At 34.5% G+C, this 22377-nt stretch overlaps 1 protein-coding gene and 1 long non-coding RNA gene across 2 annotated transcripts in view; one reads left to right on the forward strand and one right to left on the reverse strand.

The window, feature by feature from the left end:
* Window positions 1-2663: 2663 nt before the first annotated feature.
* Window positions 2664-22377, reverse strand: part of LOC143075514 (leucine-rich repeat-containing protein 14-like) — a 69761-nt gene continuing 50047 nt past the window's right edge. Inside the window, exons 2-7 of the mRNA XM_076250950.1 lie at window positions 9174-9371; window positions 8442-8785; window positions 7683-7784; window positions 6249-6341; window positions 5123-5292; window positions 2664-4246 (exon numbers count right to left, since the gene is read on the reverse strand). Coding sequence (XP_076107065.1) covers window positions 3509-4246; window positions 5123-5292; window positions 6249-6341; window positions 7683-7784; window positions 8442-8785; window positions 9174-9358 — 1632 coding nt within the window. The 5' untranslated portion in view covers window positions 9359-9371 and the 3' untranslated portion in view covers window positions 2664-3508. The remainder of the gene's footprint in view (window positions 4247-5122; window positions 5293-6248; window positions 6342-7682; window positions 7785-8441; window positions 8786-9173; window positions 9372-22377) is intronic.
* On the forward strand, window positions 10116-11802 carry LOC143075521 (uncharacterized). Its single transcript, XR_012978333.1, has 2 exons — window positions 10116-10635; window positions 11234-11802. It is a non-coding gene; the product is annotated as an uncharacterized LOC143075521 (long non-coding RNA).

Here is a 22377-nt window from a genome sequence, read left to right on the forward strand (position 1 = left end):
GTTTCTTTCATTAGAGACGATGCATAATTTCATAATACTTTTCTCAGTAATCCTAGTCGCTTTATGACTATGTTGATTTTCATAACATCTTCCGTATCTAATATATATTTATAAATTAAGCGTATATAAAACACAATGTTTCAAATAACATAAATAAGGACAGAGTGTTCATTTGTCGATATAGATGAGACAGTTTATCTACACAAAAGAAGAAAACCGAGACAATCATGATGATCTATGTATTGATTAACACTGCAAATCAGGTTTTCCAGATTTTTTTAGTCTGTATTGATGGTAACGAATACTGACACTTATTGGTCGAAGAAAAAATATTAATTTCCTTTTACCAATACCACGTAAAAACAACTGACGTTTTGTATCGTTAACGAACCTTGAGTGACCGCGGTGGTGGATTTTCCAAACCTAGAAAAAAGATATGATTTCCGTGTTTGTGAAACATCAACAGTATTATCCTTGAAGAAGATACGAAGAGTTTCATATTTATATTCAATATATAATAGTAAACCAGGTGAGGCTCCTGGAAATTCATCGTTGACAGATGTAAATTGCAGACGGGATTTCAACAGTTTGGTCATAGAGGACAAGGTTCGTGTAGGGTTGAAAAATCCATCAAAAACGTTGTTTTTCTTTATATCTTTATTCAGTCAAACCTTTGCAAATACAATGGTAATAATTGTAAAACGTTGTTTTTTTTTCGTAACCGTAACCGGCCGTACCCGATTTTAGACACTGATTTAGCCATACAAAAAAGGGACGAAAGATACCGTAGGGACAGTCAAACTCATAAATCGAAAATAAACTGACAACGACATGGCTAAAAACGAAAAAGACAAACAGACAAACAATAGTACTCATGACACAACATAGAAAACTAAAGAATAAGCAACACGAACCCCAACATAAACTAGGGGTGGTCTCAGGTGCTCCGGAAGGGTAAGCAGATCCTGCTCCACATGTGACACCCGTCGTGTTGTTTATGTAATAACAAATCCGGTAAATAGTCTAATTCGGTAGCTCACATTCATGAAAGGAAAGGGGACTGCAGTTACGACAATAGGAACATATCTGATATCATTTGTGAAACGGTTATTCCAAAACGGTCAATCAACTCGTGATGGCGTCCGTAAAATTTACGAAGGGACGATTTCAACTTCACCATTTAGAACTCTTTATTTAATAGCTTCCTTGTGAGCAGCAACCCTCAATCAAGAAAATCAGAATCGGAAATGCAAGCACGGGAATATCGAATCAATTGGGAGATATATACCCCGTATGCAGGTGCTCCTGGAATGTTGCTACTTAGAAATGGCCGGGAAAGTTCACAACTGGAAAGCTAAAATCATCTCTTTTGTCGTAAAGTTTTGTTTTCAACCGACCCTCATTGTCAATTTCTAGATGTAAGTCAAGATTTGAGGCCGACTTAACTGTATCTGTAGTATTCTTTATCACTAGTTCGATGAGATAGATGCGTTCCACATAGTCACCAAATGTTGAATAATTTTTGAAAGAACATCATCTATATAGCGTAAAGTAGAGTTATAAGGATATTGCTAACTTCTTATCTTTCTTCCTAAGAAATGTTTTAATACTATTACAAGATGAAAGAGAGCTAGATTGTATTTACTCTCAAAGATCTTCGGAATTTTTTAGTATCCATATCTGATTCACGCCACCTCTAGAATAGGCAGTTTCACAATAACTTTGAAGCCCGTCTTTGATTGCTGATAAAATAGATGTTAATAATTTAGAAAGAGGTTTCGTGGAGCACTTGGAAGACCCAGCAATATACCGTTGTTTGTGTAGTTTAGGTATCTTATACAGCGATGAAAGATCCAGTTCTTCATCTTTGGTTGAAATTCCAAAGGAACATAGAACAGACCATACAAGAATTGCAATAAAACGGTGAAAAAACATCATATCGATAACAGAAATATATCTAGCAATCTTTCGTCGATAAATGAAAATTCATCTTTGAATGAAAAAAAAAATGAACATAAAACAGGACCGTATTTGATGGGTGCTTCGTGAACATTGCCCCTTAAAATCTAACATTTTTATACTTCATTTTATTTTCAAGTAGAACAATAACTTTCATACAGTATGAATTTATATTTTATAGTATTCAACAATTTTAGGTGATCTGCTTTCATTGGTATTAAAACCATTGCTTTAGTCAAAGTAGAATTTAAAAATCATGGTTGTATCGGCAGACAATTTGCCTTGGAACAGGTCATATTCAGACCCATCAAAAAGCTATTACAAGGTTATTTTAGAGTACATATAGCGTTGAACTACACTGTAACTCGGGGAATCTGGTATATCATCCCCATTCCGACAGTACCAGACTTCGGGTGAATTTATGCACCCACCCGTAAAATCAGGACGGATTACTTTTAGGCTGCATCTTTTACACAAACCTTTTTATAGTTCATTATAATTTTAGTGGATGTATATATTAATCAAGTGTTTTTGATGCAGAGAATTTTCTTCGTATTTTTTCGGTATAATTTTTATAATATCAAACCTTTTGCCAACATTTTCTTCATAGGGAAATGCCTGACAACTGGTTTCCGTTCGTTTGGTGTGTTTGAGCCTTTGATTTTGCCATTTGATAAGGAAATTACCGATTTAAATTTTCCACAGAGGTCGGTATGTTTGTGATTTATTTTTTGCAATACCACAAGTAGAAACAGAAATGCATTTGATACTTCTCTTATCAGATACATATTTTGCATTATTCTTTGTACAAAATATAAAAAGAAACAATTCCAAGAATTCACTTTACAAATATACATTTTGCAAGATGTTTTTTTTTTAATTCAATTTGTACAAAATAAAACAAGTTACATTAATAATGAGAGGTTGCATGACATCTTTGATTTTCTGATTATTTTGAATTAATTTATGAGTCTATACAATGTAAAGGATGTGCTTTCAAATCATGTATGCGAGATATAAACTTAAACTAAAGCTGATTTACATATATAATTTGCCAAGCAAAAATGGTTCTCTATAAATTACAAACGATTTCATACATGAATGGATTGGGTAGTAAATTCGTCCACCTCATCTTTTCTATCTGGCGCCTTTTTCTATATGTGCTGAGCAAGCACAAAGTTTTTGACGTTAATTATACTATTGATTATTCTGTTCATGAAAGTTGTTCGATCCACTTTCAATATTTGTTTTAATATATTTCAACACATTAGCTATGTTTTCTTGATGTTGATTAATATTCTTTCTGCAGGTACGAACCGGGATTCATTATTTCCACGAAACATGTATGCTCTGTAACTTTATTTAGTTTCGATGTACTGTTATTCTATACTTGGTGGATTTCAGCTAAAAATTATCATAAAAGGTAACACACACCCTTTTTGTTTTTACCGAATCCAAATAAAAGATGACTTGTAAAAATAAAAGGAGGTAGCTATGGTTAATAAATGAATAAATAAGAAAATAAATAAAAGTTGTTTGTTATATACACTTATTCAAGTTCTATATCATCACGTTTTAAATCGGATAGTATGTTGTCACAAAATTCCAAATATTTTTCTCTGTTATCAAACCTATCTAAATCATTGCTCCCTAAAAAGGCGTGACATTCTGGTAACATTAGACATTTCTGCAGGTTTGTCAACAAACAACATCCTTTCAAGATCATTTGACTATCGGTTTCTGATAATGGCGTGAAGCTTTGGATTCCAAGAGTTTTTATGTTTGTACATTTAGAAGCAACATCAACAATATTTCTTAGTTCTGCAGGACTAAAACAACAGTAAGACAATGAAAAACATCGGATTTCTTCTAGTTTTTCTAACAGAGACAAAATACTTTGGTATGAATTCCGAAGATTGTTTCTGCTTACATTCAGATCAAACAAACCACGTGTTAACGGCCATTCTAGCAAAAACAACACGTCTGCTTCGGACAAACGACAGTCTCTAAGCGACAAAAACGTCATTGTCTGCTGCAGTCCTGTCAAAAGGTCACTTAAATTATCTTTTAAGTTACAAAGAGGAAAATTTAATTTCTTCAAATTTGCCATCGTTCTCAGTACTTTGTTCAGTTCTTTCACTGCTGCCTCGTTTTCGTTACAGTGTATGGTATTTGGGAGACTGAGTGACTTTATGTTTGGCAACAACAACAATGCTTCAAGTAAAATCTCAATTTTGTCGTCGTCTGTACAGAGATTCCTATCTTCTATTTCAAGTTCTGTTAAGTCCTGAAATATTAATTATTTAAATTAGAAATGTTATTGAATTTTAATAGGGAATTTGAAATTAAATATTCAGGAAACGAATTTAATAATTCCAAAAATTTCCCAAGTAACAACAAGGCGCCTTTTCGCTTTTTATAGGATGCCTATTAGTTATTTGTAGATATCAAACTTGAATTTTAATTGTTTAAAAAGCAAATAAATAAGCAATATTAAATTTTTGTTCGCTTGTGATATGTTGTTTATACCACTGTCGGTCATCTTGACTATACCATAGCAACTAGAGTACCCGGAGAGGACCACTGACTTTTCGTAGGAGCACTGGAAAGTCAATTAAAATGGGAATCTAACATCTATAACTGAATTTTTGGAATTATTGCGAGCATTTATAATTGCGATTTTGACATGATCAACCAAAATTTGAGATTAATTATTGCGAATTTTGGAAAAGCTGTATACAGATACATTTGTATTTGTATTTGTATCAGATATTAGAAAGCAAGTTAGTATTGCAATACTAATTTAGTTGCACTATTCCCATTAATAAAAATCTCGCAATAACTAATGAATTTACAAATATTCAATATGATAAATATATAGAGAGAAAAATAAAACAAAAGAAAGTAATCTTAATTAACTCCCTTTGACTGGTGTATTCCGCATAACAGAGGATCAATACGTGTAACTGACTTAATGAACAGAGTTTGATTTCATAACACATTAGATCTATAGCAGTCAATAAGGTTTTATTTTATTAAATATAAAAAAAGAAGATGTGGTATGATTGTCAATGAGACAACTCTCCACAAAAGATCACAGATAACACAGAAAATAACAACTATAGGTCACCGTACGACCTTCAACAAATGTTGGTTTAATTACCCTTGGTTCAAGTACTCTATGTAGTAAGTTTAATGGTAGATTGACATCACTTATACGTTCTGTCCACAGCCTCTGACAAGCAAATCTGAATGGAGTTTCGTTCTGTAAGGCCAAACCAATAGGAACATCGTCTAAAGTCATTTTACAGTCCAATATAATGGTGATTGGTGCTGAAACGAGTATCAAAAATGTACAAATGTAGATATGATATGAGTGCCAATGAGACAATTCTCCACCCACGACACTATTTGTAAAAGTAAACCATTATATTTCAAAGTACCGTCTTCAACACGGAATATTGGCTCTCAAAGAACAACAAGCTATAAGCCCCCCCCCCCCCCCCCCCCCCCCAAAAAAAAAAACAAAACAAAACAAAACAAAACAAAACACACCCAACTAGTATAAAACCAACGGTCTTATCTCAATAGAGAAACGAAAAACATAGAGAAACGAAAAACATTTATTTTTCTACAGGAACAAATTCAATGATCTAAGTGTATTCGTATTCAGAAGTCTTGGTCCTCCAATCGAATACTGTGGATTCATTTATTTTCGTGGGTATCAATTTTCGTGGATTGAGAAAAACTTGCATTTTCGCGGGTATTTGATTTCGTGGTTTTGCCAATCTCTGCATACAAAGTCTAAAAAAAGTGTAAATCGTTGTGTACCCACGAAAACCACGAAAATTGATATCCAACGAATAATAATGAATCCACAGTATGTATATGTATAAAAAAAGAAGATGTGGTTTGATTGACAATGAGAAAACTCTTCACAATAGACGAACTGATATAGAAATTAACAAGTACATATAGGTGCCTTTAACCCCGCCGCTTTTTGACGTCTGCCCAAAGACAGGAGTCTCTGGTCTTTGTTAGTCTTGTATGTTTGGTTTTTTTTTTAATTTAGATCATTGATGGCTAATTTATATGTTTTGGACTTCAGTGTGACGTCCATTTTCACTGAATTAGTACACATATTGTTAAGAGGCCAGCTGAAGCTAACTGAAGCCCGCCACTATTGTGTTGTTCTTAATTGAAAAAATGATTGAGGTATGTATGCATATATATATATATATATATATACAATGATGTATGTATAAGTATTAATAAAACATATCACATACGAAACTGGTGTCCATGTGGAACATGAGCGTCCATTGTTGTATAAATGCATTTTATTCTGTTTAGGTATTTCTGCACCTTTTCTTCAGTTATATCTGAAACATGATGGCTGAAATTACTACAGGGTAAAAAATGCAAACTTGAGTTACAAATCTTTTCAAAACTTTATCTGAGTTATATAGTTCCATCTATACTTCAGCTAAGAACATAAAAAAGATAAGTGAACATATTGTGAAGAATATCTGCAATAGGAGATAAGAATGGTGATTACATAATTGTGTTAAAATGATATTAAATATTTCTTACACAATCGACAGCTGCTTCGTCAGAAATTTATAGTAAATAAAAAGATAAGCTTGGTGTACATTAGACAAAAAATCTCTTGAAATAGTAGGATATAGCGAAAATAACACCGATTTTTTTTTATTATTCATCATCAATGTTGTTCGAAGTTCAACTTGTTCAGCGATAAACAACTCATTTTTCAAAACCCAGAATCTACTTATATTAATTGGTAGTCGTCGGTACATATCAATAACTGATTTAAAGATTCGAATTGAAAATTTAAATTATTGAAGTAAGTACGTCAGTAAGTAAAAAAGTAAGTATGTAAGTAAGTAAATAGGTACGTATGTAAAAAAAGTATTGAAAATTATTCCTTACGGGGCCTGTAATAGGTGATTATGCGTATGGGCTTTGTGCATTATTGAAGGCCATACGATGGCCTATATTTGTTAATTTATATGTGTCATTTGGTCTCTTGTGAAGAGTTGTTTTATTGGCAATCATACCACATCGTCTTTTTATATAACTCGACAGATGGGTATAAAGCACAAAACAAACCAACTTACAAAAAGACAAAAGACACATTTAGGATTGATGTAAAAGTACTGACAACTACAAAAAGCTTGTTCAATTTAAACAACAACAACTAAATCATGTATGAATACTTACAGCGGATTCCATCGAGCGTGAAGGCAAAGGTAGTATCCTTGGTTAGCTTGATTGCTAGCTGAACCGTGAAGTCATTAGGTTAGGTAAACTACCCTCCATTAAGAGTAAACTAATCAGACAGATAACCAATCTATCTGTCTGTAGGACTAGGCCACTTCGATAGGAGGGTAGTATACCTTACATAATAATGACTTCACGGTTCAGCTAACAAGCAAGCAAAGCAAAGATATTACCTTTGTCTACACTTTAAATGGTATCCTCTGTAACTATCTATTATTACATGTACATGTGCAAAGGATAAAGACGTCGTACTTGAACAGCATAAGGATTCAATTGTGCAATGCCAAAATATAAGTATCAACTATCGACAGAACGTAGGAACATATGTGGACAGAGCTGTAACCTAATGCATATTTAGTTATTCTTTTATTTACAAACACTGAGTAATTCTAAAGTAAACAAGATTTATAGGGTATACTTACCTATAGTTTGTGATAAAATGTCGTAAATCTTTTCAGTATCTCTATCTGCAGGTGGCATCCACAATAATGGAAGACGGCAGATATCACGACAAAGCGTGCGATCTGCAACGAAATTTTAAACTAAATAAGGTTATACTTTTTGAATTTTCAAACATAGTTTGAATAATAGCTGTGTGTGTGTGTCTAATATTACTGGCTGCAGTTTAGCTCTCTTTGTTTTATTTGACATTTCTCTCGGGTGCCACATATGGAGCAGGAACTGTTTACCCTTCCGGATCTCGAGACATCACCCCTGGCAGTGGCGGATCCAGAAATTTTCATAAGTGGGGGCCCACTGACTGACCTAAGAGGGGGCCCGCTCCAGTCACGCTTCAGTGATTCCCTATATAAGCAACCAAATTTTTTCCCAAAAAGGGCCCCCCCCCCCCTTAAATCCGCCTATGCCTGGCCAGAATTTGATGGGATTCATTTTACTTAGTCTTTATTTTTCTATGTTGTGTTTTATGTACTATTGTTTGTTTGTCTGTCTGTTTGTCTTTTTCTATTTTAGCCATGGCGTTGTCATATTATTTTTGAGTAATGAGTTGAATGACACTCTGGTATCATTTTCCACGCTTTACATCGAAACGAGGCTGATCAGAAGGAGATCGCGGGAGAAAAAGGAGGTTAATAGAAAGACACAAAAAAAGGCAAAAAACAGCAGCGAAAGAGGACTATGATAATGAAATATGTTGTTGTTTGGTCTCAATAAAAACATGCCTTGTTTGAATCCTGATAGGTTTACTGTTCTCAATCTCGAAGAATACTTTTGTCTTAGAAGTCCACACATTATACAGTCCAAAAACGTTATCCCGTCATGTCCCTCTATTGGTATCGTGAGCAGCTGAGCTTCCACTAGATCTTCCTTTGGCATAACACTTTGAAGGTCAAGGATGGAGTGTGGCCATGTTGATACTAAAAAATCAATAGTCTGCAATTGTCGTTGAAAAATGGCCTCTGCCAGCAATTTTGGATACAGATCAGCTGGAATAGCGTCTGTTTCAAATGATGATATTTGGTTACCTTCACAGACTAGTTCATTCATGCACATTTTTGCCAATGGTCTGGAAAAATATATACATAATACTTGCATTAATCAATGGCAATTTTTTGCAATTACAATCATTCATCTTCTATTTATATTTTAAAATAATAATCATTAAGGAATATTTCAAATATTAGTTAGTGTGCTACAATAAATAGAAAATGTCTGAATGTGACAGAGGAAACACGAAAAGGAGTATGCAATACCATTTTTATCAATATATTAAAATTTTGTCAATAAGGTTTGATATATAGGGTTCAATATCAATTCTATTTCTGATTTTCTAAAAATCAATATCATTAGCTCAAAAAATGACTAAAATGTATAGTATATCCGTTAGCCAGTTCAAAACAAACAAGCATACTAATAGGTTTAAACTGGATGGTAAGCTATTAAACTATACGTACCTAGGTGACAGAATGGGATCGCCTGCAGTATTTCTATGACAGTTCAGATGACCTTCATCGTCTCTATAGAGGTTATAAACAAAGTGTGATTCTGTCAGCCATAACGGGTGTCTGAATTCTGCTTCCTCTATGTTGAAATTGATTGTTTTGTAATCTACGTCATCCATAACATCGGCAATAGCCATTGTGTTGGTTAATCTGGAAAGAAAATACAAAATTATGATTACGATTAAAATGGGGAATGTGTCAAAGAGACCCAAGAGTAGAAAACAGCCGAAGGCCACCAATGGATCTTCTACACAGAATAACATAAAATAAATTGCGTAATGAATAATTATATTGTATTTGATACAATACGAAAAAAAAAGTCGGTTACCAAAGGTAATTTTTTCTTTTGCAGATTTCCGAACAGAAATGTATTTTTTTAGTACTTGAAACAAGTGTTGAAAGTTCAAGTGCATCGATAACTTAGCGCAGATATCGAAATTATTTCGTAGCAACAACTAGATGTGCCCTGCAGAACACAACAAAATAATTGTGCTATGTGCATTGCATTGCAGTAATAAACAAACATGGTAAACATATGTCCGTAGCAAGCACGTTTAATTTTTTTTTTCTCAAGACACATGAAGAATTGGTGCAATAACCTAAATGAATTATATATGAAACGTACAGTTTTTTTTCTTCAAAATTTCATTTTACCGATATTGCATTCTGTCAAATCAGGGACTATCTATACTATATCCTATGTTAGTATAGATGGTCAAATATTATAATAAATACTAAAGTCGTCCGCTATGCTTCGTCGTAAGCGTTAATGATATAATTTTAAAAGAGGAATCTTATCCTTAGCATTGTAAAAATTCCCCCCTCATATGCCATGGTTCTGTTTTATTTTACATTTATTATGTAGTAACTTAAAGGCAAACATTTCATTTTCGGAAAAGTGTCCCTCTTGACACATACAAATTGGATATGTTTTAACTAAACGTTAAGTGGCACTAGCTCATATGAAGTAATAAACGTTGAAAATTATTACTTTAATCGTGGGAACTTAATGGTGTCCTCAGTGCATTGCACTATAATTTTTGTAACTATTAAGTGATAAAATCAAAGTGAAAATCATTAATAGTTTGAAAAATCGGAATTCACATAATGTTCCTGTCAAACTTTGTCATGAATCTGTTTATTGTGTTTATTTTGATATCTTCTGCAGTAGGACAAAACCAGTCGAATGGAAATTTTTCATTTGACGCGCCACTTATTGGTGAACAAAATCTGCCACTCGTAGCTACTCTTGATTTTTCGAAAATAGACACGGAGCTTAAAAGTTACATTAGCAATACAGTTTACCGAGTCATAGGCGAGAAAGTTAATATTGACACCCAACAAGAAATCGACAAACGCATTAAGGAGGCTCTACCCCAAATAACAGATGACGTCACAGAAAATATTCGGAGTGGTAAGTTTAATTTGTTTCAATCGGATAAAAACAGACATTGCAATGCACTGTGGAATCACTCTTATTCGTGGGATTACAATTTTCATGGATTTTCTGGTAAACAACGAATTTAAATGTCATCGAATATGCAAGATTTCATCAATCCTCGATAATTGGTACCCACGGAAATAAATGAATCCACAGTATCGTATTTTTCTTACACTATAAATAGCATTGCTACATGCATGACACCTACATATAAAGTTTCTTTTTGGTTTTTCTTTTTTTTTTTTTTTTAGGTTGAAGTGGCTTTAAAGCCTTTTTTTTTTTTTTTTTTATCGTAAACAATCCATAAAATATTTCGCGGTTGATTTCATTACGTTTATAAAATTCTCCATCACATGATATATGGAGAGACCATTTTAAGTACTGGGTGCACTGGACAGATACAAACACACATTTTCTTCAATACATATACAGAAGAGTGCAACTTAATTTGACGGGGTTACATATTACAATTCTTTATTATTCGCCATTTTTTTTTATGTATAAATGCAAACTGACGCAAATTTATCATTCCATATAGTATACATTGTCTGACGTACTTTTCATTTTACAGATCTACGGGAAAGTGCATCGTTCACTGCCTCCCTGACAACTTCAATAGTGCCAGCTGACACCATTAGATTTGACAAAGTATGGTTAAACACCGGAAACGGATACGACAAAAATACAGGTGTCTTCACTGCTCCCAGAGATGGACGATATCACTTATCTGCCACTGTAATGTCAAGTGGGAAGCAAGGAACTGTTCATTGCGCGTTGAAAAAGAACAACATAACTCATTTACACATCTTCGGAGGGGAGAATTTTTCCGCTGGTACTGTTAACTGTGTATTAGCTTTACAGAAGGGTGATCAAGTAAAAATTGTGTGGACCAGTGGACAAGGAGTTTATGGAGGACATTGGTCTGTGTTTTCGGGATACTTTATCGGTGGATAAGGTTGTAAAACTACATAGTTGTAAATAAACGTAATATTATATACGCACTATTGTTTGCGTTTCCGGTGTAGTTCTCATAACAAAGGGATATAACAACATATTTGTTACGGTAATGTTGTTTATAAAGCACGAAATTTTAAATACGATCCATGAAAAATAAATTAATAAAATAAGTTTATATTTGTATTATCTTTTATTCATAAAACCTATGTTCCTTCACCTTGTCGATATAATGTACTTTTAATTTTGCATAAAATCATGCTTTTCTCGGTTGTGACGTCTTTGCACTGATTCAGTTGGACGTGTAGACGTTAGTCCTTGAGAATGTGACTTCTCTATTAGTTATTATTAGATTCGAACTAGCTTTAAAGCTATATATAAGCTTTAAAACCAGGATTTTTTTCATGAAACGAGAATCTGATTAAATGTGTGCTAAAAACGTAAGTTTATTCGTTAAACGATTAAGAATATCTTTTTTTTGAAGTTTTTAGCGAAAATGTTCGACTTTAGTTGTTGTCTTCCCGACATATATAATTTTGATTGTAAAGTCAGTATGCAATGACCTCTTAGATGACCTCTTTCTTTAATTCCATTGCTCATGCGTAATATCTCCGGCGCACGTGGAATGTCTGACACCAACTGCGAGTACTGTAAGGTCGGTAGTGTGTGTCATATTATTCATGTGAGTTGTTATGCTTCGTGCCAATCTGGTGTGTCAGGTCATTTGAAACTGATCTTTACGGAACATGAAACCATTGGTTTAGGTGTTAGGAGTGTTCAGCGCTCACAAACATGTTTAACCCCTACACGTTTTGTATATGCTTGTTGAAAATCTGCAATTCAGTGAGCGTCGTTAATGGCTGTCTGTTATATCTGTTTTTCGTTTATTTTTTGGGTCATAAATCAGGCTTTTACTCGTTTGAATTCTTTCACATTTTGTCATTTCCATGCCTTTTATGCAAGACTTTTTGGGTTTTGGTCATTGTTGAAGACCGTACGGTGATCAATAATTGCTAAACTCATTGATAATCTGCTGGAAAGTGGTCTCATTGGCAATCATACCTATTTCATTTTTTTTTTTTTTTATTAATTTACAAAAATGTGTATTGCACAAACTAATTTGCTGTGTAGTTCTACAGAACTGAATTACTAACGAAATATTTTACATCTATTGATTCAGAAGTTATTTTTGATGCCATAGATTTTGATTTAGAAAGATGCATCTTTATTTTTCTACACTATTTGATGCCTCTATATTCCTGATGGAGGTTAATTTCAGAAAAGCGCTTCGGACGCAATAAATACAGTATATAGAAGACTCATAGAATATCTTTTTCATTTACAAGCACTGGGTCGGTATCGCTGCTTGTGGACTGTTAGTCCCGAAGGATATCATCACCTCAGTAGTCAGTGTATGAACCTGCATTCTTTTGAAATAAGTCGTTCATAAATTAAGAAATTGTTGACAAGTTGCGGAGGCCAACCTCATCAGACAAATGTGACTGTAGATAAATTTGGTTTTTCTGTTTCTTATCTTTCATTTATCCTATAACTCATAAGGATCTAACCCCTCAACCAACTTTGATATTAAATGCTTTTGGCTATTATTTCGAGGTCCTTTTTTATCATATATAGCTCCTAATACGGGGCGCCGAATGGGACTCTTGTGGTTTTGCACAAAATTCAATTCTGTCATAACAAAATTATTTTTGTCTCACAAAGCTATGTGATACAGACTAGTTTTATGAGAACTTCAATTTTGTGGTGACAAAATTCATTTTTATCATGACAAAATTCATTTTTGTCATGACAAAAGTAAATTTTGTCAAAAAAGTATGCAAATATTAACTTATTTGCATACAAAATTGACTTTTGTTACCTGATATGGAAATTAAAACACAAGTCAATTGTGTGAGACAAAATTCAATTTGTCAATTTTGTCTCACAAAAGTCAATTTTGTGTCACAAAAGTCGATTTTGTATGCAAATGAGTTCACAGAATCCAAACTAAACTAATTTGCCTACAAAATTGACTTTTATCACCCAATTTTCAAATTAGGTTACAAAAGTAAAGTCTGTGTTACAAAAATGAATTTTGTCATGACAAAAGTAACTTTTGTCCACTGAAAGATAATTTTGTAAGACAAAATTTTAAATTTGTAGTATGCTACAAATTTTGTTAACCTGAACTCATTTTTGTTGAACAAAACTCACTTTTGTCCTTACAAAATTGAATTTAGAGTACAAAACCACAAGAGTCCCATTTAGTCCGGCCGATCGGTGAAAAAATTGCTCAAATAATGAGGAAAGCACCAATTTTTGCATGATGGTACATTTTCGTGTACTGAGCAATATTAGCTATGGACCCACCCTCAAAATTCAATATGGCGGTTTATTTCAAGCTGGCTGCCGTACGTTCTAAAATATTTTCCAGTATTACACAAACCACAGTGGATTTGATGCTGGAAGCACAAAAATCAACATATTTGAATGACTTGGTGTACTTAGCAAGATTTTGTTTTGATCTATCTTTGAAATACAAAATGGTGGCTATTTTCAAAATGGCCGCCTTAAAAAGGAGCAAATATTCATTATTGAGAATTGGCACGAATATAAACACTTTATTGATGTATAGTGTCATTTAGTATCTGTCCTTTTTGATTTTGCCTTGCTTGTCATTTCATACACAAAGTAGTAGCTTTCATAAAAAACTGCAGTAGTAGCTTTCATTAAAAGCTGCACTATTTGTTGTCTTGGGTCACACATAAAAGCTGTGATTTGAGATATTAAACTGTGAATTGAGAATCATTTAAACACATATCAGTGAAATGGCAGGAATTGAGAACAACAAGGACAAGAACATTGAAATGGCAGAAACTGAATCACTTGGGGATATGGAGAAACCCACAGCTGAAGACGCTTTAACAGAGGACAGCTCAGACATGACTATTAAACAATTGCACAAAGAATTTTAGCAGATAGTAAATATAATGCCCTAAGAACAGCTGAGATTACCGCAATATAAAACAGAGCAAATCATCACGAATTGATAAAATATGTGTTGGTCTCATTACGTTCAAGCTGAACAGAAAGAGGCAATGCATATTAATAACGAACAGACGAGAGCAATATTTCAGCAACTTCAGCAGTCTGAAGACAGGATAGACCACAATAATTGCTTGGCGGAATTGATGGTCAGACCAATAAGATATTCAATGCTGTGGTGAGACGAATGGACAAGCTGACAACAACTGAGGAAGTAGACACAGTTCAATTTAAAAGTGCATTTGAACAGCAGGGTACCTTCCAACAACTGGCATCTGTTGTAAATGAATTAGTGGACAATCCAAATAAAGAAGTTAAAATTCCTGCAATGGACACATCATCTAAACCAAAATTTGACCTTAGCCAGTACAACGCATGTTTACCAAAAGTTCACAACAAAACTCATGCCTTGGGTCTTTCCCCAATTATAGTTCGCATGAACCATCAACCTCGCCAACTCTGTTGAAGGTGTCTTCACCTTAAGTCAAAAGTCCTGTCAGGGTCCTTGGCCCTGTATGAGACAGTTATTATTCAACAACAATCTCCAATTAAGAACATACTAAAACCCTCTAGTACTTATCAAGGATACCAGCAACAGGCTTATGTGTCGTCTTACGCACACTTACCATCTACTATGAGTCAATAATATTTGGTTCAGAGCAGCACACCATTACAGAAACAATTGGCTGCAAGAGGATTCTATCAAGTTTCTCCAATGCTGAATGCAGTGCCTACTTACGGTATCATCCCCGTCGAGTCAATGGCAAATCCCACATTTATCACTCCAATTATGACAACCTCGTCAGCTCCCGGAACTCTAACAGGCTTCCCATAACAGCAAGCTGACTCCACTGACCGATCTAGGAAAGGGCAGAGGAAACCAAAAGAGGGTGGCAACACCTATTCTTCAGACTCCTCATTGGAGAGAGAATATACCCGATGGCAAGAAAATCTTGGTGCAAGGGACCGGAGACGAAGCCCACAGCTCCCAAAAATGCAAAAAAAAACTCAATTGGAGAGGATCCATGACTTGGGAGGCGTTCATTTACCAATTTGAACGAACTGCCGGTAGATGACAATGGGAAAACAGAAAAATGTGTGTAGGTCCCATATTGCAGGCCGATGTTGGCTTTGAGTACGCTCGCACAGATGATGATTCTAAGGCCTTAAAAAAGCATTCATTTGGAGCAGCGCATCAGTAAGAAAGACGATCAAACCAGATTGGAACCGAAGCATTCCATCGAGAATGTAAAGACAAAGATTCTTCAAGGCATGTAATAAAGAGGAACCCAGAAAATTCCAACAAGGCGTTAAATCAACTAAAAACCTCAATAGCAAACCAGATGGCGATATATGGATAAAAAAAGTGCCAATTATAACCATCGACAAGTCTACTTTGCTGATGGCGCAGTATCACCGACCGATAAAGGAAATATGAGCAGACTTTGGGATAATGAGGGGCATAACCTCACACAAATTGTCACATAACTAGCTGATGTTATGCTTTCAACTAATCAGCATAACCGTGGATTGACCGATTAGTATAACCTCGGTTCTTCTGATCAAATAGTCATGTAAGATCACCAGTTCATGAACAATGGAAGATCACCTGATCAATATACACGTGGAAGATCTCCTGATCAATACATTCGCGGTAAATCGCCTGATAGAAATACACCCAAGCTTAATGCCTATCGATCAGCAACACCCCCACTAAGCTAGAGATCATATACTAGTAGTCCCTAAAGACAACGGGCAAACTCCAGAAATCCCGGTTATTTCAGACAACGATCACCTTCACAAGGATACGGAGCAAATCAAAGTGCAACCCCAACAATGGAGTCTTTAAACAGCAAAGGGTCGGGCCAGTAGGCCAACGCACGATTCCACAGTCTATTGGCCATGAAACATCACCTCATCACAAAATCAAACAGAGGCCCACGGCCTCGTCCGATATTGTCATCAGACGAACCATTTGAAAGAGCTCAGCAGTACGAGGTTCTATACATGACCAGAATGTGAGCATGATTTTGGACACTGCTGCAATGATAACATTAGTAAATGAGAAATTAATTTCGGCAGAAAATTGAGATTTTGAGAACGTAACGCTACGTGGTTTGGGTTAACAGCTTGTTATTGGGAAGATTATAAAGAACGACTCTCGACATTAATAGAGTAAACAGACAATGGGATGTGTGCAAAGAGCCATTAACAAACGATGTTATACTTAGGCTAGATATTTTGGACACACTGAGCGCAGTGATAAACCTGAGTACTCCCACAATTACCATCAACAATTAAGTGATAAATGCGGCATTTGTTAACGGTGGAAACGAGATTTCAACTCAGCAAGTTTGCATAAAACGAACCATCACAGTTCCACCAAACTCAGAAATGACTGTTACCATTAAAACTAATAAAAGTGCTGACCAGAAGTGCATTTTAGGACCATGCTCGCTGAATAGTTGCGAATTGGTTTCGCACGTAGTTGGAAAAGCAAATAGTTGCCCTTAACCATTTTAAATGATGGCAATCGCCTATTCCACCTGAAGAAAGGTAAACCTATTGATTACATAGAATAATTTGACGATGTAGTGGGTACGGCAGATGAAAACGCGATAAGTGACGTAAGACGTGACATTGAAGAGACACGAGACAATGTGCCCTCGGCACTGCCTCAAAGTTCAGATGAGTTACCTACTATTCCACCACATTTAACCGACCTATATTAACGTTCAATCGACTCATTTCAACCTATTTCATTCCAACCATTAAAACTGAAAGCGTTTAAAGAGTAACATGTAACATATTGATTAACATTTTGAATTTCGATATTTGTTTTTGTATATGCAGCGAAATTTGCAAATGTATGTGTTACAGAAATAACCAAATTATTTTTTTTATATTTTAAAATTAATTGATAACAAATTCAAGAACATGAAGTCCATTTTTGAAGAATCATTACTTTAACTTCCGAAATTATATAGAATACCTTTAGGACAATCTTGATATTTATACCGTTTTTCCGCCATCTTGAAAATGGCAGCCATATTGGATTTTTCAGAGTGGGTCCATAGCTGAAATCAAAGGGTATATAACCAAGAACTACTATGCAAAGTTTCATGCTTTCCTCATCAAGTGAGCAATTCTGCTCTATATCTGCACCAATCGGCCGGACTAATTCGGCGCCCCGTACCTAACGTCAATTGGAATATTTAAGTATTGCCGGCTGATAAATATTTGAGCATTCCTGATAAAAGAGAATAAAAAAAAACCGTGCTTCGGACGCATAACATTTATAAAGTGAGTATTTTATTAACTATCACCGGGTCGATACCGTTGCTGGTGAATTGTCAGTCACCGATGGTATCATCAGCTCAGTAGTCAGTGCCTCGGAACTATCATGCTTTATTACTTGTTGTTACTGATGACTCATAAATAAACTATTAAGAAACTTAGGCTTCAACTCCCTCAATCAATGTTGACCCTTGATGAATTTTACTATTATGCTATTTTGATTAGGTTCTTTCTAATCATATAGCTCTTAAAATATCTCTGGCTTTTAAATGTTAGTGGTAGATCAATAATATTTGGTATGCAAATGTATTATATTGCATTTGGACATCTCATTTCCATGGCGATTATTCTGCCCCACCCCCAAAGGCATATGGTCTATTGGCTTTGAAAGTTTTACATAGTAAGTTTACATGACTAAGTTTGTAATAAGATCAGTCTAAGATAAAACACTAACGTGAATTCGCCGTTTCAGAATCTAATGCATCCTGGGTAATATTTTCAAAAGCGTACACCAAAGCGTTTTGATTGGTTTAAAACGTTATAAACAATGGAAATTTAACCAATGACGTGACGTTATTTTTACTTTGGGGTACGAACAATGAAATTACCCATGATGCTTTAGATTCTGAAACGGACAATTCTATGATATTTTGTATGCAGTTGTATAAGCATTTGCAAGTCTTACCGGTATTTCCATGGAGATTATATGACCCCACCCTCTCATCATAGTTCATTCACACGAAACTTTGCATAGTTTCATGTAGTTAATTTTCACTATTACACTTTCAATAGATTTCACATCTCCATAACCCCGCATCTTCAGTCATGGTTCGTTGACTTCGATTTTTTTACACAGTTTACAGTTTTAATAATGCTATAAATACCACATTTGCCTTACATGATCACAATTACAAAAAGCGAGGCATGTCTCCGTGACAACATCTGATTTACCTGGTACCTATTGTTTTGTCAGTCACAACCATGCAAAGCAAACACTTTTTTGAGAATAAGAAACAGTAAATTAAGGCCTTTGACCAAAAAAAATACGTTTTTCAATAAACATATATCATTTATCTGTATAAATATTGGAAGACCGACGTAGTTTGTCTTTTGCTTATTCAGATGCTGTACGTATATTTTATTCGTACCATCATCATCATCATCATCATCATTAGTACTTTTTTTTATTGTTTATTTATTGGTAATCTGGTTTACAGTATTTACGTTACGTTCATATAACAAGTTACATTTAGCTGCTTTCTGGAAAAGTTTCAAATAAACATCATGAGCTCCGAAAGGATGATTTCCACACTTGTATGTCTGGAAATATTTTCAGACGATTTTTCCATTAATAATAGATTATACCAAGGATAGAAGAAAACCATTGTGGTTTTTGTTGATCATGAACAAAAGTGAAATAATACCAAATAAATTAACAAAACTTCCCCTTGAAACGTTTGAAAGCCCTCACTGTAACCTCTCCACATGTTAATATTCTCGGTCATCATAACAAAGAATCATACGTAGAAAAAAAAGTTATTTAGCAGGACCTGTGACAATGGCAAAGTATCTAACGTCTTCATATTTTGAATTATTGAGCATATTATTGATATGGATTCTGGGATACTCCACGGGTAATGATTTTGACAACTCTACTGTGCAAATACCTCTATTGGATATTCAGCATGTGCCGTTGGTGGCCTTGTTCGACACGACAAATCTCAACAAAGTTTTAACGACGTATATCATTTCAACTGTAGAAAAGGCAACCGAAGACAAAATTTCTAATATGAAAAATGATCTTTTGAAAGATATCAACAACGGTAAGTCTATAACTAAGAATACATACTAACGGTTTACTTTTACAAATTGTTACTTGGAGGGAGAGCGGTCTCATTGGCACTTATATTTACGATGGCACTTTAAAAGGCAGTTGTTAACTTACAGTTGTTTCTATGTGTATTACATTGTCGTTTAGTTTGTTGCACTGTAGCGTTTCTTTTGTGTCGTTGCTTTCCTCTTATATTTGATGTGTTTCCCTCAGTTTTAGTTTGTAACTCGGATTTGTATTCTCTCAATCGATTTATGGCTTTTGAACAGCGGTATACTACTGTTGCCTTTATATATACCACATCTTCTTAGATCTATATTATTGAATACTATATTTATTCTAAGGGAATGACGCATCTTTTTAAGAAAAATGCCTCGATTCGAATAGCTTCGGGAATACTTCTATATACTGGATAATGGCTTGATTTTGTGAAATGGAGACAAAATTCGTTTTCAACATGATATATATAACAACACTTAAGAAAAACAAAACTTTTGAAATTCCTACGAAAGATCAATGATAGAAGTGCAAAATGATTTATCCCTCTTTTCTACACAGTGCTATCATAATGTCGAAACATTATTGGAAATAAATAAACTGATTTGCTCTTTCTACTTTTTGTAGCTATCTGGTTGTTTTGTACTTAAGGTTTTTTTATTATTATTTTTTTGTAACAATCTGAGTCTTTTTTGTTGTAGCGCTACAAAACCAGGTTCGATCCACTATTATCTACATTAGAGAATGCCTGTACCAAGTCAGGAATATAACAGTTGTCCATTCTTTTGATGTGTTTTATCATTTGATTTTGCCATTTGATTTGAATTTTCGTCGGAGTTCAGTATTTTTGTTATTTCACTTTTTGGTTAAATTAAAAATAAAAATACAAGTATATTTTAAATGATGTCTACAATTTACACAACTTTATTATTATTCCAAAAAGAATTCCCTGGTTTAATATTCACATATCCTTTTTAAACCTCATGAAGTAAAGCAACATGTTATCAGCTCCGTAGAAAAACAGCAACTCTCCGCATGATTTCAAACATTAAACACGTGAGATTCTGATAAATTAACCTTGACTGTATGTGCAATTTAGAAAAAGGCGAACTATATCAAAAGAACAATCAAAATTTATATAAGTCCAAGAAAACCTAATAACATATTAAATTACGAAAAACAACTTGAAGACAAATAACTTAAGAAATAAAGTTGTTATATGTTATCAAATAAAACTATATTACTTATTTTTAGATTAAAATGGACTTTGCTTGTATCGATATTTGAATGCACACATCGTAAACAAACACATAACACGTTATGTATAACGAAATAATTATATTTTATATGGAATATATCATGAACTAATATTCTTAAAAAGTTGCCTCCGCGAAATTTACTACATGATAAATAAACTCATCATAGATACTAGGATTAAATTCTGTATGTACGCCAGACGCGCGTTTCGTCTACAAAAGACTCACCAGCAGTGGCGGATCCAGGGGGAGGGGGGGTCCGGGGATTGGAACGCCCCTTGTTTTGGCCGATCAATGCATTTGAATAGGAGCATATAGTTGGAACCCCCCTTTTACTCTGGGTTGGGACCCCCCCCCTTTTTTTAAAATGGCTGGATCCACCACTGCATCAGTGACGCTCGAATCCCAAAACGTGACTTTCTTTTTTTTGTATCGTTAACGTCATAATTAGTTGATAAATACCGTATACTTTATTTGGCAAGATTTAAACGTTATTGTTAATAAATCACACACTATTTTGGTCGACTAGGGAGCATTTTCAGTTACAAAAGTATAATCGTACAAAAATGATTGACTCCTACTATATACCACCCGCTTGTGTAAAGCGAGTGGAACTATGAATACAAAAAAATGAATAAATGATCAGTGTATTTCGTGCATTTATTTTATTTCCCCCGTTATGGATGAAGAACACAGATTAACCATGGCAGCATTACCTGCCCTGATGCAGACTGATGCAGACTCCACCTTTTATTATGGTACACATTTCGTTCTTCATCCGATACTTAGCCAGGTCCCCTAGCTGGACCGCCGACAAACCAATTATTAATAATCAGGGAAATGTCCTAGTCAAATTTCAATAACTAAAGATGAACACATACATATTTACCTACTCCAAGACACATGCATATAACAGTCTTATTCATTTGTCTTCTTTAGATGATTGGCAGAATTAGCCAACTTTTCCGTTTGCAGTAGGGCTATCGACGGATAATGTTTGGCCGATAAATGGTACAGTATTTCTCAGGACAAAGATATTTCCGCTGCATTCACACTCAATGGACTTTCCGAATTGATTTTCCTCTGAGTTCAGTATTTTTGTGATTTTACTTTTTTCAAGTTGTAATATTGAACGATGATGGGATATGTATAATGTAATGTTGAATGTGGATTTATTAAGAACCAGCAACAAATATTGTTGAGACATATAGGATAAAAAATTCCTTTCCCAACTGACCTTTTTTTTTTGTGCGACAAAATATGTCCGAACCGATATATCCACTATTGACACCTCACATAAGACACAACTTGCGATATGCAGAGGAAGTGTAGAAA

The sequence above is a fragment of the Mytilus galloprovincialis genome, chromosome 5 (assembly GCF_965363235.1).
Source record: "Mytilus galloprovincialis chromosome 5, xbMytGall1.hap1.1, whole genome shotgun sequence".
In the NCBI taxonomy this organism is placed as follows: domain Eukaryota; kingdom Metazoa; phylum Mollusca; class Bivalvia; order Mytilida; family Mytilidae; genus Mytilus; species Mytilus galloprovincialis.